We start from the raw sequence: 19,424 nt of genomic DNA on the forward strand, positions 1-19,424 counted from the left end.
GAAAAAACAAGCTTCAGAAATGACAGTGGATAATGAGATGATCCTACTCACATTAAAAAAATATATGAGTGTGTGTGACTATATCTGTTGTATGCAAATGTTTGTTAAGATGTTTTTAGAATTGTAGCAACAAATTTACTGAAATGGCAGGAGCCTCTGAAAATATTTCAGCATTGTAAACTTCATTTTTAATAAGCAGAATTTATACATGGTACTTTGGTTTCTTTTTGGTACAGTTTAAATTTCTATCAGTCAGTGAATATGTAAGTCTGCACTAATTAACATTTTTGGTACCACTCTCAAGAGAATAAATGGAATGGAATTTCAATCATGTTTGAAATATTATCATGCTAATTATTCCAGTTGTTACCCAATGTGGAAAACTGCAGACGTAACAGTCTCTCTAAAGAGTATTTTATATTTGAAGAAAACAAATTAAAACACCTCCAACTCTGAAAATATACAACATCATACAAATCAAGTAAGTTAGATTTTTGGCATTAGACAACTCTAAAAACTGTTACCGTTAACAATCTATTTTTGCTTCAAGCAACATTTGAAACATATTCAGTCATAAGTCCTCTTTTTCAATAATTTAGTTTTTCCTTACCAGGCTATTTTCTTTCCAAGCTTCTGGGAACTTGGGTCTCTGTTTTTCCCTAGACACCAGAACCTGCATATCTTCAAAAGTGGGATGATTTCCAACCTCTGTCTGAAAAGCCATCTGGTATTCTGGTACAGATTCACCTGTGAATTTTTTTAAAAAGGAATAAAATTTATTATTATCATTGTGGGTTTCATGCATTATTAATAAAAGCTCTACTTACAACAGTCTTTGTTTGATAAATTAAATGTTGCTATAAATTAAATGGTAGTTACAATGATGGGCAATTATTTTTAAATGGCTTCCAATATTACTGACTTTGGGGGAGTGAGGGGTGGTGATGAACATTATTATATACATGACGTTTAACGCTTAAAACTATGCCTGAATTCTTATCCCATACAGGGAATTGAGGGTGGTGAATATGAGGAGAAAGTCCACGATCTAGTACAACAAACCTATCTGTAGAACTGAATATAAGTGGGTGGGTTGTACAATCATGTCTTATCACATCACTGGCTCTATTACAATCTAGCCAAATCTACCAAATGTCACAAAAATTTTCATGATAATGACCATCTGACAAAAAAAAAAATCAATGTACTGATTCTTCCCCTTAAAAAACAGTATCTAGATCAAGGATTTTAAAAATATCATGAACTATTCTATCACTGTTTAATAATTCTATTTATCACCAATATGTAATAGAGAATCAGCTGTTTGTGATAAGAAACTTATGATTCTTACAAAATTTGATCAAATTAAACAAATTATATTGAGCCACACAGAAGACCTTTGGGACCAACACTTAGAAAATCAATAGTTAAGTCAAAAACCTGGCAAAGAATACAACAGAGACTCTTCCTGTCTTCTTGTGCCTCCCCCAACACCATTAAAATGACAGGATAAATTAGAAGAAAGGATACCAGGATGGAGGAAAGACTCTTAGGTTGTAATCTTGGCTTCATCTCTACCTTGGAAAAGTCATTTAACTATTTTGTGTTTCAGTCTTCCTGTCAACAAAATGGCAATGTCTGCCTTCCTTATCTCACTCACGTGGAGATAAAAGCCATAATTACCCAGATAGAAAGTACATTACAAAAAAAAAAAAAAAAAGAAAGTACTTTACAAAACATGCAACTGAAGTTTAATGCTTCAATTTGAATATTAAAAAAACCTACATATTTGCCCTCCTTGAATATTTTTTTGAAAAGTTACAAAAATCAATTCTATAATGTATGTAGCATAGCTCACATTTTTTGGAATATTGCACTACCTATAAATACAAATGATATTTTCACATACTCTGTAAATATTTAAGCATACTTAAGTTTTTTTATCAATAAACATCAACTCTGAACTTGAAAGACACAACTCAAGTATTTCATCTGCACCTAGTGCATCACCCTCTTTCATGAAATTTCACGTGACAAACACTCAACCCATACCATTTGTTAACTGAATTTATTTACAGTTACTGTACTAGTATCTCCTCTGTGTTTCTGAGACATATACACAACACAGATACACACTTTCCAAGTGTTATTTTTTCTTCAAAGGTTCAATCAGTAGAATAAATATTTACAATTTTACTTATTTGCTTTAATCAGATCTAAATTATCATTAGAAAACATGCTAAATAAAACAAATGCATAATCTTGTTTTGTGAATGGAATGACATTAAGAATTATCAAGTTTCTACTAAATCTTCATGGTTCTCATTTGTTACTTATATGTCTCTAAGTAGTTAGAAACTCTCTAATCCACTTCTTAATCTACACCTGTTCTTTTCCTTTCTTTCTCCTGTCTTCTTTCTTCCTTTCTTTCTCTCCTTCCTTTTCTTCCTTTGTACAATATAGAATCAAATTTACTTGTACTGTTAATATTTTACAGAGAGAGACAGACAGCCATCAACACAAACTGTTTCCATTTACTAAAATGGAATAATAAAGCATGTGAGGCACTTGGGAGTTCTACGATAGAAGTTTAAAGAATATTTTATAAGAATTTTACAATATGCTTTCTTTAGGTTTATTAACATGTTTGTGGAATGTTTACACCTCATTTCAGTGTTAAAAATCCTAAGAGTGCCCTGTATCCACTGCCTGTGCTTTCTCAAGGTTTCCCTGTAATATAATTCCTGTAATATTCCTGTCTTCTCTATTTCACAGAAACTCCTCTATGAGTACCAATGATCTCCTCCTATTCAAATTCCAAGATTATTCCTCAGTTCTACTTCCTTTTGACCTTTCAATTACATATATTTCTATCAATCTTGGTTCTTAATACTTTCTAACACTGACTTCACCAATTCTCTCATTTCTTGGTTTCCTCTGTATTTTTATCTTCTTCACTAACCTATAATGGTGGAAGTGACCTAACACTCACTCTTTACTTACCAGCATTTCTCTCTCTGTTTATTCTCATAGGGGAGTGGAGTACATCCACTCATAAATTCTCAATTATCATCTTATGTAGACAATTACCAAATAAATATTTTAATTTTAAATTCTTCATTCCTAAAGTTCTTCAGCAGTTTCTCAAATGCTCAGAGGGTGCATAAGGAAAATGATAACTGCTGAAGCCATCAGAGACCAAATTTTCACTAGTCTATCAATACTCCATCCAAAAGTTACCATAATTAACTCATCTTTCTGATATAAACCAGGACTTTTTCCTAAGCTCCTTGTTGGCACCCTTACTGTTTCTCAAACTTTTTAATATTTCTCAGTTTCCTAGACTATCTCCAATAGCTAACGAGAACCACAGGTTCATTTTCTACATTTTATCTCACATACACCTTTTCTTCCCTATTTCCATATCTAAGATTACAGGGTATATTAATACAACTCTCTTCTTTTTCCTTCATTTTTATTTTAAATTGTGATTAAATGTACATAACATAAAATTTATCATTTAAACCATTTCTGAATGTACAGTTCTGCGGCACTAAGTGCATTCATAAAGTTGTGCATCCATGTCCAGAACTTTTTCTATCTTCCTAAACTGAAATTCTGTATACAGTTAACACTAACACTCAATTTCCTTTTCCTTTTTTAAACTCTTTCTAGCATTATTTCAATTTATCTTATATCTCCATTAAAATAATATTCTGCAAACAAGATTTAATTGCCTTTTCTGTGCAAATATCTGATATTATACTTTACGAGTTACCAGTCCAAAAGCAACAGCTATTCTTTGAATGTAGTAATTGTTCAAAAAAACGGTGCTGATAGCAATGTACTAACTTAAGCTGACACAAGAATCATTTTAGTCACATGTGTTTCTAAAAAGCAAAAATTCTGGATTAGCATTTTTAAAACACTATGGCCGACGTTTTAATAATATAAATTAAAACTTACAAGGTTTCAATAATATGTGATACTGCTGCAATCATTGCTATTTCCAGAAAAACACTTTGAGTACCCAGTCAGCCAGTCAGTTCAGTAGCTCAGTTGTGTCTGACTCTTTGCGACCCCATGGACTACAACATGCCAGGCGTTCCTGTCCATCACCAACTCCTGGAGTTTACTCAAACTCATGTCCTTTGAGTCGGTGATGCCATCCAACCATCTCATCCTCTGTCGTCCCCTTCCTTCCTGCCTCCAATCTTTCCCAGCATCAGGGTCTTTTCAAATGAGTCAGTTCTTCACATCAGGTGGCCAAAGTATTAGAGTTTCAGCTTCAGCATCAGTCCTTCCAATGAAAAGTCAGGACTGATTTCCTTTAGGATGGATTGGTTGGATCGCCTTGCAGTCCAAGGGACTCTCAAGAGTCTTCTCCAACACTACAGTTCAAAAGCATCAATTCTTCTGTGCTCACCCTTTTTTATAGTCCAACTCTCGCATGTGTACATGACTACTGGAAAAACCATAGCTTTGACTACACGGACCTTAGTTGGCGAAGTAATGTCTCTGCTTTTTAATATGCTGTCCAGTACCCAATACTTCTATTTAATTGAAAAATATACTTCTAAATAATAACTGATTGATGTGCCAGTAATCTAAATAATTATTAATTTATTTCATTATATTTTAGAATTATAAACTACTGATAAATGTTCACTCTTTCTTGGGGGAGGGGGGTTGGGGATTCACACTGTGTGCCATGTGGGATCTTACTTCCCTAACCATGGATCAAACCTGTGGCCCTTGCAGTGGAAGCACAGATTCCTAACCACTGGACCACCATGGAAGACCCAAATGCTCACTATTTCTGAAGCAAAAAAAAAAAAAAAATCAATCCCACTACTAATCTGTATTAAGTAGTTCCACTTGTCCAATGCTCAGTCAATTGACTGTTTTTCATTTCCCCATGCTATTAATGCTGTTATTCCTATAAAATAGAGACCGCTCGTCAAATTATTTTTATACAACCTAGAAGAGTGCAATGCACTGATAAATACGCTGGTAATTAGTTTAAATTTTTGTTAATACATCACAATGACTGATATAATCGTAACAAAAGGAGAAAAATATATACTCATTTTGCTATTTCAAGTTAGCCTCAAATAAATATTTACATTGAATGAGTTGTTCTTTCATGAAAGGAAGGAAGACAGACAGGAAGGCATGACAAGAGAAGGGAAATTTTTTTTAAAAAGGAAGAAAAGGAGAATTTTAAAAAAGGAAGAAAAAGATAATCCAGTGGATAATTCACTAGTTCTAAATCCTTACTGAGTCAATACAAGAAACACTATGAAGTGCAGCTTCACAAATGCTCAGAGGGTGCATAAGGAAAATGAGAACTCCTAAAGCCAGCAGAGACCAAACTGAACACAGGTAAGGTATTAACAGCAATTAAATCACACTCAGATGCAAACATGGAGTTCTTTCTAAAAAGTTTTTTCCCACTGACATCTTTCTGCTAATAATGTTTCTGAACACTAGATGGCACTGAACTAAAGGTTTAAATGAAAGCACAAACAAAAGTAGACTTCATATAAGTAGAAAGAATATGTAACTGCTTCACTTCAAAACATACATTAACAATTCCCTCACCTGGAAAGAGGTCTGTACATCTCATAAATATCTCCCAATAAATTAGTCCAAGTGCATACATATCTACTTGTTTCAAAGCTGATTCACAGTCCCTAAGGTTCACAGCTCCTTCCAGAACTTCTGGTGCCATATATCTGATTGTGCCAACCTGATAAAAAAGAGTGATATGTATTTCAGGAAATAATGTAGCATATCCTGAAGGGCATACATTAGGCCAGAAGTTATACATAAATTTCAGGTCAACAATAGGTCAATATGCTTATTTGAACCTAAGTATGTCACTGAACCTTTTTAGACCTCATTTTTTAAACTATAAAATACCCTTTTCATAACATGTTGGTTGTTTCCAGTTTTCAGTAATTATGAATAAAGCTGCTATGAAGCTTGATGTGCAGGTGTTTGTGTGAATATAAGTTGTTAACTCAACAGGGTCTATATACCTAGGAGTGTGATTGCTGGAATACTATGTTTTCCAAAGTGAACATTATCAAGCTTTCCTACCAACAAGGAGTGGGTTGCTGTTGCCCCACATCGTCACCAGCATTTGAAATTCTTGTTTTTTTTAAACCATTCAAAGGCAATGGCATCCTGCTTTGATTTACAGTTCTTGAATCATGAATCACACTGAGTAACTTTCACATGCTTATCTGCCATCTGTATACCTTCTTTGGTCAGGCGTCTATTTAGATCTTCTAGTTATTAATTGACTTGTTTGACTTCTTACTGTTGAGTTATAAGAGTTTTTATATTCTGGATACAAGTCCTTTTATCAGATATGTGTTTTTCAAATATATTCTCCCAGTTTGAGGGTTGTTTTTTCATTTTCTTAACATTGTCTTTCATAGAGCAGAAGTTTTTAATTTTAATAAGATTCATCTTAGCAATTTTTTCTTTAAAAAAATAACCTCTTGAAATACTTAAGCTGTGATTCAGTCATCCTAGTCAACAGTGCTCACGCTTGTGTGTGCTGAGTTTCTCAGTCACGTCCGACTCTTTGCGACCCCATGGACTGTAGCCCACTGGGCTCCTCTATCCATGGGATTCTCCAGGCAACAGAAGTGGACTGAGTTGCCATGCCCTCTTCCAGGGTATCTTCCCAACCCAGGGATCAAACCCAGGTCTCCCACATTGCAGCTATGCTTTACCATCTGAGCCACCAGGGAAGCCCAGTCAACAGTATTCCTCCTGTTGCTTGACAAAAATAACTTGGAATGGTAGTGATTTCCACATGAACTGATGAACTTCATGCAATGTTTTCTGTATATCTTAATTCTGTAATTCCTAATATGCTATAACTGGATAAGGACAATTGTCCTGAGTAGTTAGTAGATTTTTAAATTCAATTTATTATGTTTTAAAAGTATGTCAGTGTGTTACCTTTTGTATACACTCACCTCACTTATGGCTGCATTATCTTCCTCCCCTGGGCGTACCAGTCTATTTCCAGTCAGCTTCATGGACAACCCAAAGTCACTAATAACGCAGGTTCCATCATTTTTCACCAGAACATTTCTGCTGTTCAAATCTCGATGGGAAATTGCAGGTTTATAATGATCTGTTTGGATAATTTTCAAATATTTATTAATGCTTCAATTGCACTACTGGACACAGAATGAGCAGGAATGTAATATAAAGAAGACTGCTGTTTTTCCTCCCTATACTTTTCTAATAACAGGAAGTATGTAAATAAAATCTTCAACTCACAATCCTCACTGTTTTCATTGTATTTCACAACATAATTCCTTTTGCATCTATAATTAATTAAGCTTTAAACACTCAGCTGCAATTACTAGTCAATAGGATCTTGCTTCTAATTTTAACATATACTACTTTGGTCCTTTTTTTTCCCTATAGTAGCAAAAGGAGGCTGGAGAAGGCAATGGCACCCCACTCCAGTACTCTTGCCTGGAAAATCCCGTGGAAAGAGGGGACTGGTAGGCTGCAGTCCATGGCGTCGCTAAGAGTCAGACATGACTGAGCGACTTCACTTTCACTTTTCACTTTCATGCACTGGAGAAGGAAATGGCAACCCACTCCAGTGTTCTTGCCTGGAGAATCCCAGGGATGGGAGAGCCTGGTGGGCTGCTGTCTATGGGGTCACACAGAGTTAGACATGACTGAAGCGACTTAGCAGCAGCAGCAGCAGCAAAAGGAAGCAATAAAAAAAGGAATATTTGGCAAAAACAAAAAGTAAACTTATCTAAAACAATTATCACAGGAAAACTGGCATGGCTCTGAAATTGGCCTATGTATCTTACAACCTATGACAGAAAAATCCCAGTTTTGCCCTGAGGCTTAGCTTGAAGCCCACCAAAGTTCTTCAAATCAAACTAGAAACAGTTCTGCAGTGGACTGTTTTCTGATTTTACAAAACAAAATACTCCTATACTCACTCTGTTACTTGTTTATCAGAAGACTTTAATGTTCTATGAAGGCAGAGAGAGGACACGTTCTGCCTAAATTCAAAAGGCCTGACACAGAGATACACACACACTGCCTGAAAGACTATACCCAACCAAGGCCCCTAACTAAAATCATAATTCCTTTCCTCTTGATAAGAAAACAATGGAGGAGGGAGGAAGGAAGGAAAGGACTGGGAGTTTGGAATTAGCAGATGCAAACTATTCTACATAAAATGGAAAAACAACAAGGTCCCACTGTATAGCACAGGGAACTATATTCAATGTCCTGTGAAAAACTACAATGGAAAAGAATATGAAAAAGAATATATGTGTACAGCTGAGTCACCCTGTTGTACAGTAGAAATTAATACAATATTGAAAATCAACTATACTTCAATAAAATTTAAAAAAGAAAACTTTACGTAACTCTTATATTGAAATAAAGCCACAGCTCTTAAAAGGAAAAAAAACTCTATGGTCCAATTCTCAAAATTTAAAATAACTCCTTAGTTATATAAAGAACAAAGCCAATAATAAATACAAACAGAATGTTTACATTTAGGCACAAAAAGACTCAGAATTTACATTTATTACTCTCATTAACATGTATTAAACTGCGATTTCACCAATAATAAAACCAAAGACAGAAGATAATGATTCCTTTGACCAAAAAGAAATGATACAAATGAACTTACTTACAAACAGAAAGAGACTCACACACTTATAAAATGAACTTATGGTTGCAGGGCTAGAGGAGGGATAGTTAGGGAGTTTGAGATGGTCATGTACACACCACATATTTTAAAGGGATAACCAACAAAGACTATCGTATAGCACATGGAACTCTGCTCAATGTTATGTGGTAGCCTGGATGGGAGGAGGGTTTGTGGGAGAATGGATGAATATGTTAGGTAGTTAGAATAGGGAAAAAAAAAAAAAGAGTCCAAAATGGTAGTGGCTAAAAGACCTGGAAGGGAAAGCCTGTGAAAATAGAACAAAGGAAGGTCTGAGGACAGGAGTGAGAATCTCAGGTAAAACAAACAACGCTCCTGCCTAGGCCCAATTTACATAAGACAGGCCCAGGGACAGAGAAACATATAAAAAGAGGAGCCAAAGCTCTCTCTCTCTTTCTCTCTCTCCCTCTCTCTCCCGCGCGATGGGGCGCTCTTCTCTTCGCGTCTTTGGATCGACGTGCCCTCACGCCTCAAAGATGGATTTTCCTGCTATTATCTAAATAAACAGAGCTGTAACACTGATTTATTTAAGAGCTATAACATGGTCTGTCCTCCAAGAACTGTGACCCGCCGAGGGGGCTTCAATGTCCGTCACTCCAAATTTTTGTTGTGACCAAAGAACCGAGGAACATACACGCGCGAGACAAATGTAATTGAGACCCTTCTCTATTCACTTGAAACTATCACAACTCTGTTAATCAGCTATAGCACAATACGGAACAAAAAGCTCAAAAGTAAAAAAAAAAAAAAAAAAAAGATTCCTTTGATACGGGGAGGAAAACGCAATAGCACAACTGGAAGAAAAATAGCAGTTACTAGGTTTCTACACATTGATTTCTTTCTCATTTGTTCCCCTTCCTACTTCCTGGTCCAGTCCTCCAAAGTCTGTACTAACATGGCTCACTCAACCCGTAAAAGAACTGCATTTCTTATTCTGGATAAAACCAGAACATAAGTATACATGGTTTAATCTTGAGCTGCTATTTATATAAGAAAATTTAGAGAGATACCTGAAAATGTTTGTATAACACCATACCAATAATTAAGCTTAATCATCTCACACTACGGAAACTAGGTTAATAAAGTGAAGAACGATGCGAAGTCAGTCAGTGAGCCAGCAGAGGGGAAACTTGGGTAATACTTTCTGATACTATTAAAAAGGAAATAAAAGGTGGAGCAACTGAGCCCACATGCAATCACTACTAAGCCTGGGCTCTAGAGTCCAAGAGCCACAACTACTGAAGTCCATATCCTTCCCCCTTCCCCTTTGGTAACCAACCACAGTTTGTTTTCTACGTCTGTAGGTCTATTCTGTCTTGTAAATAAGTTGATTTATATCTTTTTTTTTGGCAGACTCTACATATAAGTGATATCATATGATATTTGTTTGGCTTAATTCACTTAGTATGATAATCTCTAGGCCCATCTATGTTGCTGCAAATGGATTTCATGGCTGAGTAAACACATAACACAATATTCCCTTTATATGTGTGTATAACGTGTGTGTGTGTATGTATATATATATATTCACCTTTTATATATATCTTCCTCATCTTCATCTGTTGATGGACATGTACATTCCTTGGATATTGTAAAATAGTGCCACAATGAACACTGGGATGCATGTATCTTTTTGAATTATAGTTTTCTCTGGATATGTGCCCAGGAATGAGACTTCAGGATAATAAGGTAACTCTACTTTTGTTTTTTTAAGGAACTTCCATACTATTCTCCATAGTGGCTGTGCCAATTTATATTTCCACTAACAGTATAAAAGGATTCCTTTTCTTCCACACTCTCTCCAGCATTTATTACTTGGAGACTTTTAGATGATGGCAGTTCTCACTAAATGAGTTGTGGAATATTTTTTAAATAATTAGGAAATAAAAATTCAAATAGCTATTATACTGATGTTTTTTACAATAGCACATACTCAGTTGTTTTTTTATTTAAGGTTAACTATTTAGTAATAATATAAGGTGATGTTTAAGAAAAGAATCTGTGTTTAAATAAAACTCATATTTGATGGCAATTATTCCTTCCAGCCAAAGTTTGACTGGAAAACTTTCTGAATCATGTGAGCCTTGAAAAGGGGGATTAGGATGGTATTTTAATTTTTGTGCTAAGACAGTTCTTTAAAGGAGTTAGAATATTTCAGAATAAAGAAACACAATTCAAATGGTTAATGAGCTAATGCACTAAAGTAAGTGCATCCAAGTTGCTGACATAGGCAATAACATTGAACAATTCTGTATTCAAGAAAAGCAAGATGTCAAGATAAATGAACTGATAAATTATTCAGGAGAAATTATTTATATATGAGGCAGCAGCTAAAAAAGATGATCCACGCTTTTATACAATGGAACAAAGATCTGAGAAATTGATACATTAAAAATTCTCTTCATTACAGAGGTCAGAGAAAGTGAAAAAAGAATGTATGGCAAGAAAACTGCTGCAGGGATATAAACACAAAGACAGATTTTCATAGCAAAGCTAATTTTGAGGGGCCTGGGATATGATATGAGGTGTACTTTGAAACAAAATGAAGAAAGCAAATATATTAAAAAGATGCTCTGGAAAACTAGCAAAAATGTACAAAAAGACTGAATAAAACTGTAGTTACAGCACTACACTCAGTGTTGACATAATACAACCACTCAGCATTGACCCTCTGGCACAGACGGACTCCTCACCACGCATTCTCGTTACCTGAAGCAGCAATGCACCTAGCTAAAGCTAACACACACACACTGCACTGAAACACCCCTTGCAGCTAACTGAGGTGTGAAAGCATGGACTAAGCTCTGGGAAAGAAAACATAATCACAAGAGTGGGACTTTCGGAGGGAAAAGGGGACAATTCCTCATATTCTCCCTTTTCTCTAATTAGCATATAGCATGATGGACAATGAGGTGATCCTGAAAACATAAGCCACATATAAAGATTAATGTAGGAGAAATATAGGAGTCTGGGGCCCTAATACTACTCTGGTGCTGCCAAAAAAAAAAAATGTGAAGATTGTCTCTCTCTAGATTGTCACATGAGAAAGGAAAAAATAGTCATTCTCATTGAAATCTGTTATATTTTTCTCCCTGATAAATTTGAACAAACCTAATGCTAGCTAAGAGAAGCACTGATTTATAAAAAGATTCATTTGGGTTTTATACTAAAGACCAACCAAACTATAGAATGTGTGCCTAAAGAAGTAACAATGCATATGTAGTTCATTTAAATAAGCAAAACACATACAAGGAAAATACAATGCAGTCCAGCTGAGAGGTTCTTAACCTCTGTCCAGAGAGGAACTTCAAAAGATTGAGAACCCCTACAATCACAAGAATATTTTTTAAAGTATGCCCATACATGTATCTTTAAAGGGAGAGTGTTCATAGCTTTAATTAAAATCTCAATGAAATCCATGATTTATCTAGAGTAAGGAAGTTCTTTTTCTTATTCTTCTTGTTAAATTTCAAATACATTTCCTCACACTAGACCTTTTAAACAACTGGCTAATAATACATCAGCTGTAATATAAAATATACTTTTACTCTGAAAATACAAATAAAGCTTCCCTTTGTGAACTGTGTCCCCATATGGTTTTCAGCATCTTCTTGTCATTGACTTACCTCCCCGTGGTAATTCAGTATGAAGATAAGCCAATCCTCTAGTCACAGAATGAGCCAGACGGCAAGAGCTTACCCAGTCACTTGTATGGAGACTTAAATACTTGCATAGAGATCCCTATATGGAGGGAAAAAGGAAAAGGGGAAGGGGAAAAAAGTGTAATTACTTTATTTGAACATGAGGAGGTAAGTGAGCAGCTGTATAAAGGGATTTACATATGTTAGGATTGAAAGGAGGTCTAATGAATCATGACATTTCAGAACAGTGAAGTAAGAAAAGACATCTCTGTGGGTAGAGAAAGGAAGAGAGAATGGAAAGTAGAATTTAGACATTATCAATTTTTATGCCTCCAGTATTAAAAATTATGAAAGGTTATTTAATTTCATTTTAAAGGCTTCTTTATCAACTTAAGATAGAAAAAAAGTATTTTCAACTGCTTCTTTACATGGTATCTTTTACCAGGACAAAACCAAATTATTCTATTATGTTTTACAAGTAGAAAACTTTTTTAAAATCAGAAGGCTTTTGTAAATATATGTGTCATAGCTACTCAAGGTGCTCATCCATAAATTCTTTATTAGCAGGCTGAGATAAAAAGCATGCATCAGAGTAAATGTCAATCAAAGCACTGCCTCCTTCATCAAGAAGTCTTGCTAAGAGAGAGACAGGGACATAGTGACGGAGGTTCAGGGCACTAAACAGTTTCATTCACATTCTGGGATAAAATCCTTATTTCACTGTAGACCATTAATACTCAGTTTGCAAACCAGCAACTCTCTATGTAAGGGGGATCCCCTTGCAAATGCGATTAACATAAAAGTCAGTAAACTTTTTAAGAAGAACTTACATTGGGATAATACTCCATCACAAGTAAATACTCCATGCGTCCATCTGCAGTGACTCTCTCATCTCCAACTATAAAGCGAGCAATGTTATCATGTTCCATCAAAGGCACTCTGTAAATGTTCTTCTCATTGATAAAGTTCTGACGGTTTGCAAAGGAAAACACTTTTACGGCAACTGGACGTTCATCTAAGGAACCTTTATATACAGCTCCATATCGACCCCGGCCAATCAGCTGTAAGTTTGTTTTGAAAAAAAGCAAGATGTTATTTCTTCACAACTGAACAATCAAATTTACTAAAGTATAAATTTGTATGTATCCAACAGGGCTCTAATGCTTAGTCCGAATTACTCCATTATCAATTAACTAACAAATTAGACATCCTACACAGCTCAGAAACAAGTACCATATCCAGCCCTTCCACAAATGACAATTATAAACTCTGAACAAAATTTTTTAAAAGAAATCTAAAAATGGAGGGGAATGAACAAAAGTAGGTAGATCCTGAGGGGACTCAATATTTAGAAGAAAGAAATGGCATAGGGTGAGATACTTATTTTATAGCATTCAGTCTGTGAGCAGGCTGAAATCTGCACTGTGTACTGGATAAAAACTTGCAATAGAAAGTCTTTCCAGCTTCAGAAACCAGGGAACAGAATTTAGGGCAACCACTGCTGATGGAGAATGAATGGAGAATCCCAAAAAGGAGAGTCAGAGAGTGGGAAATTCAACTAATGCATAGGACAGACTCCAGGTAAAGGATCAATAACAAGAGAAAAGCTTGTAATATGCCTAACGAAGATAACTGCCTACCAAAACCAACAATGAAATGAACACACTTTATAAGAATTGAACAGAATACAGTGTTTCCACAACACAACATTCATGGATTCTAGTACAATACAGTAAAAAATTACTCAAACAAAACCCCAGCAATTTTTAACTGTTCTCTTCATTTCTGGCTTCTGGAACTTCTCTGCCTTTTTACTGAAAAAAGCTTAGGAATTTACAACCATTTATTTTATGATATTTGTTATATTTCATTAACTATTCCTAATTTAAATTTTTACACACAGATAAGATTGCCCTTTAGAAAGGCTGTATCAAAGCAAAGTTAAATCAGCAATGGTTGGAGTGCTTCTTTCACTCAATCCAGAACAATATCCTAATGGTTTTAATTCATATTTTTTTCAGTTTAGTAAACTGGACATCTTATTACACATTTACTAGGTATACTTCCCTGTAGCTCAGATGGTAAAGAAAGTGAAGTCACTCCGTCGTGTCTGACTCTTTGCGACCCCATGGACTATAGCCTACCAGGCGCCCCTGTCAATGGGATTTTCCAGGCAAGAATACTGGAGTGGGTTGCCATTTCCTTCTCCAGGGGATCTTCCCAATCCAGGGATAGAACCCAGGTCTCCCACATTGTAGGCAGACGCTTTACCGTCTGAGCCACCAGGGAAGCCAGACGGTAAAGAATACAGGAGACCCAGGTTCGATTACTGGATCAGGAAGATCCTCTGGAGAAGGGAATGACAATCCACTCCAGTATTCTTGCCAGGAGAATTCGATGGACAGAGGAGTCTGGCGGGTTACAGTCCATGGGGTCGCAGAGAGTCGGACACGACTGAGCGACGACCACTACTTCTACTACTACTACTACTACTAGGCATACTTACTTTTGTGAATTGACAATTCATCTCTTTTGTCTATTTTTATTGGATTGTTTATTTCATGTTGATTTCTACCAGCTCTTTATCAATTCTTTATGCACTGAAATACCTTTTTTGAATTTTGCTTTTCACTTTTATTGTATTTTCCTCCCAAAAATAAAGTTCTTAAAATGTTTTATATACCAGATCTATCATTTAAAACTCTCTGGTTTAGACATTTTAGTTCAGTTATCCTAATAAATGGCATAAAAACATTCATCATGGTGAGACTTTTAACACAGGTTCTGAGATATTACCAAATGAAAATTTAATTTTAGGCAAAACATAATATTTGTATGTACCTATACAATACATAATATATATACAAACAAGTAATGTTTATTTGGCATCTACTATGGAATCCTTGCCTGTAAATTTTCTCTGAGAATTTGATATGTCTTTATTCCCATACTCTGTTCAAGTCTCTACTTAAAGATTATCTCCTTTCTTAATATATTTTCCTTACTAACCCCTTTCTGTAACTTTCTCATCTCATTTGCATTTTTTTCTCCACGGCACTTACTACTACTTGAAATTTAGAGTGACCTTTCCACAATGTGGGGATAGGGACACCTAATCTCTATACAGTCTAAAAATTCACATATAGCTTATAGGTGACCCTTCATACACACATGGTTCTTCTGGTCCATGGTTCTACATCCACAGATTTAATCAAATATGGATGGTATAGTAATATCTACTACTGAAAAAATATCTGTGTAAGAGTGGACCCATACAGTTCACACCCATGTTGTACAAGGGTCAACTGTACCTTCATTTATCTACCCTCTTGTAGACTCCTTCTCACTAGAATATAAGCCTCAAGTATCTGTATTGGTCACCAACATTCTCAGTGCCTTGAAGATGTCTTGACACAAAATTCTTAACAAATGGTCATTGAATAAATGAATAAATGAATTAATCACTGTCTCAGATGTACTATGTGGACAGGAAAAAAAAACAACAGTCCATAGTCTGAAAGTAATCTTACCTCCAACAGTTTCAGATTATCTAGGTCAAGAGAGGGCTCTGATGCTGCTGCCTCCATCATATTCATACTGTGAAGACCTTGTTTGCGGTCTCCTACAGAAATTAGAAAAAGAACTTGCTAATGAGTGGTTCTCTTAAAAGTGAAAATATTACATATTTTTATATATTACAGTTAAATAGAAGATCTGCAGGACAGAGAGCATAACTTATACCTAATATCAATGGGACTAAAACTATTTACTAAACTAAGAATCATCTATAAATGAAGATAAATAATGAATAACATGAAAGCTGAACTCTGGGAGATGGTTCCAGTATGCCTAGTATAAAATCCTAAGAAATGGACAGAAATAACAAGGAAGATTTTATTAAAATTATTCAAATCAATGAATGGGTGCTTATTTCCTAGAAAGCTTATCAAAATTTTATTAGAACCAACTAGACAGCTGATGATTAGGAATTATTTTTAATTATTATTATTTTTAGATGTGAAAATGGTTATACTCCAGACATAATACTAAAATATTTACAGATAATGGATACTTTCAATTTATTTCAAAAGTATCCAACAGCATGGAAGGGTAGGGTGAATGGGCCTACAGATGATATACAGAGTGGCAATCATTGAAGCTGAGTAATGAGTATTCTGTATACGTTTGAAACCTTTCATAAAAACTAGGGGAAAAAGTCTAAGACACAGGGATGGCTCCAGGGCTACTGCAGCAAACAGGTGCTTTTTATAATGAAAAATTGTTTTTAAAGAAAATCAATTCTGATTAAACACAATGTTTAATAAACATTACAAAATAAATAATAAAATAAAAACCTGCATTTTTACCTGTCAGCATCCTATATCCAAAGCATAAGGCAACTATCAAAACAGCTAATACAGAGACTGATGCCAATGCAATGATTATTGTCTCATCTCGGTTAAATGAATGAGGTGGACCTAAAAGAAAGTAAAATTTTTAAATGTAGTCATCCTTTCTTTCTGGTATTTTGCTAACTACTTACAGACAGGCTATATCAATATACAGTCAAATCAGCAATGTTTTAGCATCAAAGGAAAATAAAGAAAAATTAAAAACAAATTTGTCATAATTGAAAATTGCACATATATTTAATCACACAAATTATTTTATACAGACCCAGAACACTGAAATACTGAAATGCCTGGTAGTTGTACTTCTATTTTCTAGAAGTTGTAGATAACTGGCATCACTTCTTTAAACAGTTGCTAGAATTCAACAGTGAAACCATCTCAGCTTGGTACTTTTGGTTTAAGGAAATATTGATTATTTACTGAATTTATTTAATAGATAAATACTTATTCAGATTATATATTTCTCCCCATGTGAATTGTGGTAGATTGTATCTTTCAAGGAATTGGTCCAGTATATTGAAGCTGTCAAATTTGTTAACAAAAAGTTGTTCATAATCTTCCTTTACTATCCATGGGATCTGTAGGTATGACATTTCTTTCACTTCTGATTACTAGATATTTATTTTTTTAATTTTATCTTGGAAGTCTTGCTAGAAGTTTATCAACTTTATTGATCTTTTTAAAGAAACAGCTTTTGGTTTTGTTGCTTTTTCTCTATTAATTTCCTGTTTTCAACTCAACTGATCCCTCATCTAACTTTTACTCTTTTTCTTCACTTACTTTGGATTTAATTTGCTCCTCTACTTGTAGTTTCTCAAGGTAAAAACTTAGGAAATCACTACAATTTATAATGAGATAATAAAAGGACATACAAAATTAAATCCAATTTCAAGTAACATTTAAAAAGAAGTACCTGCCCGGAATTGTAACACCAATATGAAACCAAGAAGGACCCTGTGGGGTTTCTGGGCACAAAACCCAGTGTCCCCTGTTTCTTTTTTGAAGGAAATAGGTTTCATTCAGCCTTTAAGACTTCTCCTGAGTTTCAAAGGATAGATTCAAACAGTTGCTAATCAAGAAAATGAGAGGCTGCCAAGAAATGGAGAAGCAGTCAAGAAACAATAGTGCATTTTTGGAGCAGGGTCCTGGTTCCTCCTCAAGGAATATACATATCAATATCCTTGAGTTCTTCTACAGTACCTCCACCAAATGGAACATGTTAACTAGCTGATGAAGCATTCTCCATTCCAGAGAGAAGGTCACAGTTACCACAGAATCCCTGAATCCCATCAGAAGACCACCAGATGAATCCTAAATTGAAGGAATGCAGCCTTGCAGGAACCCAGGTCCTTATCAGCAACCCCACTCCTTGACTGTGAGACTCCTCACAAACCACCTCTCCCAGGTTAGGACACAGTTTTGAGGGCATTAGCTGGCTATGGCCCCCTTTGCTTGGCAAAGCAATAAAGCTGTTTTCTTCCATTTCACACAAACTCTGTCTCCGAGATTCAATTCAGTGTGGATGTACAGAGACAAATTATCAGTAGCAAATGTGACAGACAAAATTTATTTTTGATAGAATGAAGCTGTTCTCTAACTGGATTAATAAAATTCACAAATCTAATAGGAAACAAAGGTTTCCTATTTCCAAATTAGAAAGGCTAACTATTTAAATTGGTATTTATTTTCTTGTGTAATTCAAACACATACATGAGTTAATAATGTCTTTAAAACACTACAAGACATTATAAGATTATAAAAACTGTAATATTACTAAAATAGGCACATAATAAATCAAATAGACTAGGCTATCTACATCTTAGAAGAATCATCAACATAGGATAATCAAATCATTTATTTAGAATGATCTATAGAACGGGGGAGAGAGAAGAAAACATTTAAAAGATGTTCAGTATGAATATAATTAAACTGTTCTGCATAGCTATATGGAGAAGGAAATGGCAACCCATTCCAGTACTCTTGCCTGGAGAATCCCATGGACAGAGGAGCCTGGTAGGCTAAGTCCACGGGGTCACTAAGAGTTGGACACGACTGACCGACTTCACTTTCACTTTTCACTTTCACGCATTGGAGAAGGAAATGGCAACCCACTCCAGTGTTCTTGCCTGGAGAATCCCAGGGACGGGGGAGCCTGGTGGGCTGCCGTCTATGGGGTCACACAGAGTCGGACACGACTGAAGCGACTTAGCAGCATAGCTGTAAGCTGTTGAAAAATCACTGCTAGATAGATCAGACTGATATGAAATCAGAACTTTTGGAATGGTGTTTATGAGGAGAAGCTTGGCATTGATTATGAAGCCAACAAGAATACTGCAGAAATAAAAAAAGAACAGATTCTATAAGGAACAAATGTAGTCGTAATCAAAAAAATGTTCCTCACAGTTGTATATCTATTCAAACAGCTGATTCCTAGAATATATGGATTAAATAAATGCATTCTGCTGGAGAAGGGATAGGCTACCCACTCCAGTTTTCTTGGGCTTCCCTTGTGGCTCTGAGGGTAAAGAATCTACCTGCAATGCAGGAGACCTAGGTTCAATCCCTGGGTTGGGAAGATCTCCTGGAGAAGAGAAAGCCTACCCACTCCAGTATTCTGGCCTGTTGAATTCC

At 35.4% G+C, this 19,424-nt stretch overlaps 1 protein-coding gene across 1 annotated transcript in view; it reads right to left on the minus strand.

Moving 5' to 3' along the window:
* Positions 1-19,424, minus strand: part of BMPR2 (bone morphogenetic protein receptor type 2) — a 153,254-nt gene that overhangs the window by 21,771 nt on the left and 112,059 nt on the right. Inside the window, exons 4-10 of the mRNA XM_065930809.1 lie at positions 16,749-16,859; positions 15,912-16,003; positions 13,212-13,442; positions 12,367-12,481; positions 6,999-7,159; positions 5,605-5,752; positions 611-747 (exon numbers count right to left, since the gene is read on the minus strand). Coding sequence (XP_065786881.1) covers positions 611-747; positions 5,605-5,752; positions 6,999-7,159; positions 12,367-12,481; positions 13,212-13,442; positions 15,912-16,003; positions 16,749-16,859 — 995 coding nt within the window. The remainder of the gene's footprint in view (positions 1-610; positions 748-5,604; positions 5,753-6,998; positions 7,160-12,366; positions 12,482-13,211; positions 13,443-15,911; positions 16,004-16,748; positions 16,860-19,424) is intronic.

Source organism: Muntiacus reevesi, chromosome 3 (genome assembly GCF_963930625.1).
Source record: "Muntiacus reevesi chromosome 3, mMunRee1.1, whole genome shotgun sequence".
Taxonomy (NCBI): domain Eukaryota; kingdom Metazoa; phylum Chordata; class Mammalia; order Artiodactyla; family Cervidae; genus Muntiacus; species Muntiacus reevesi.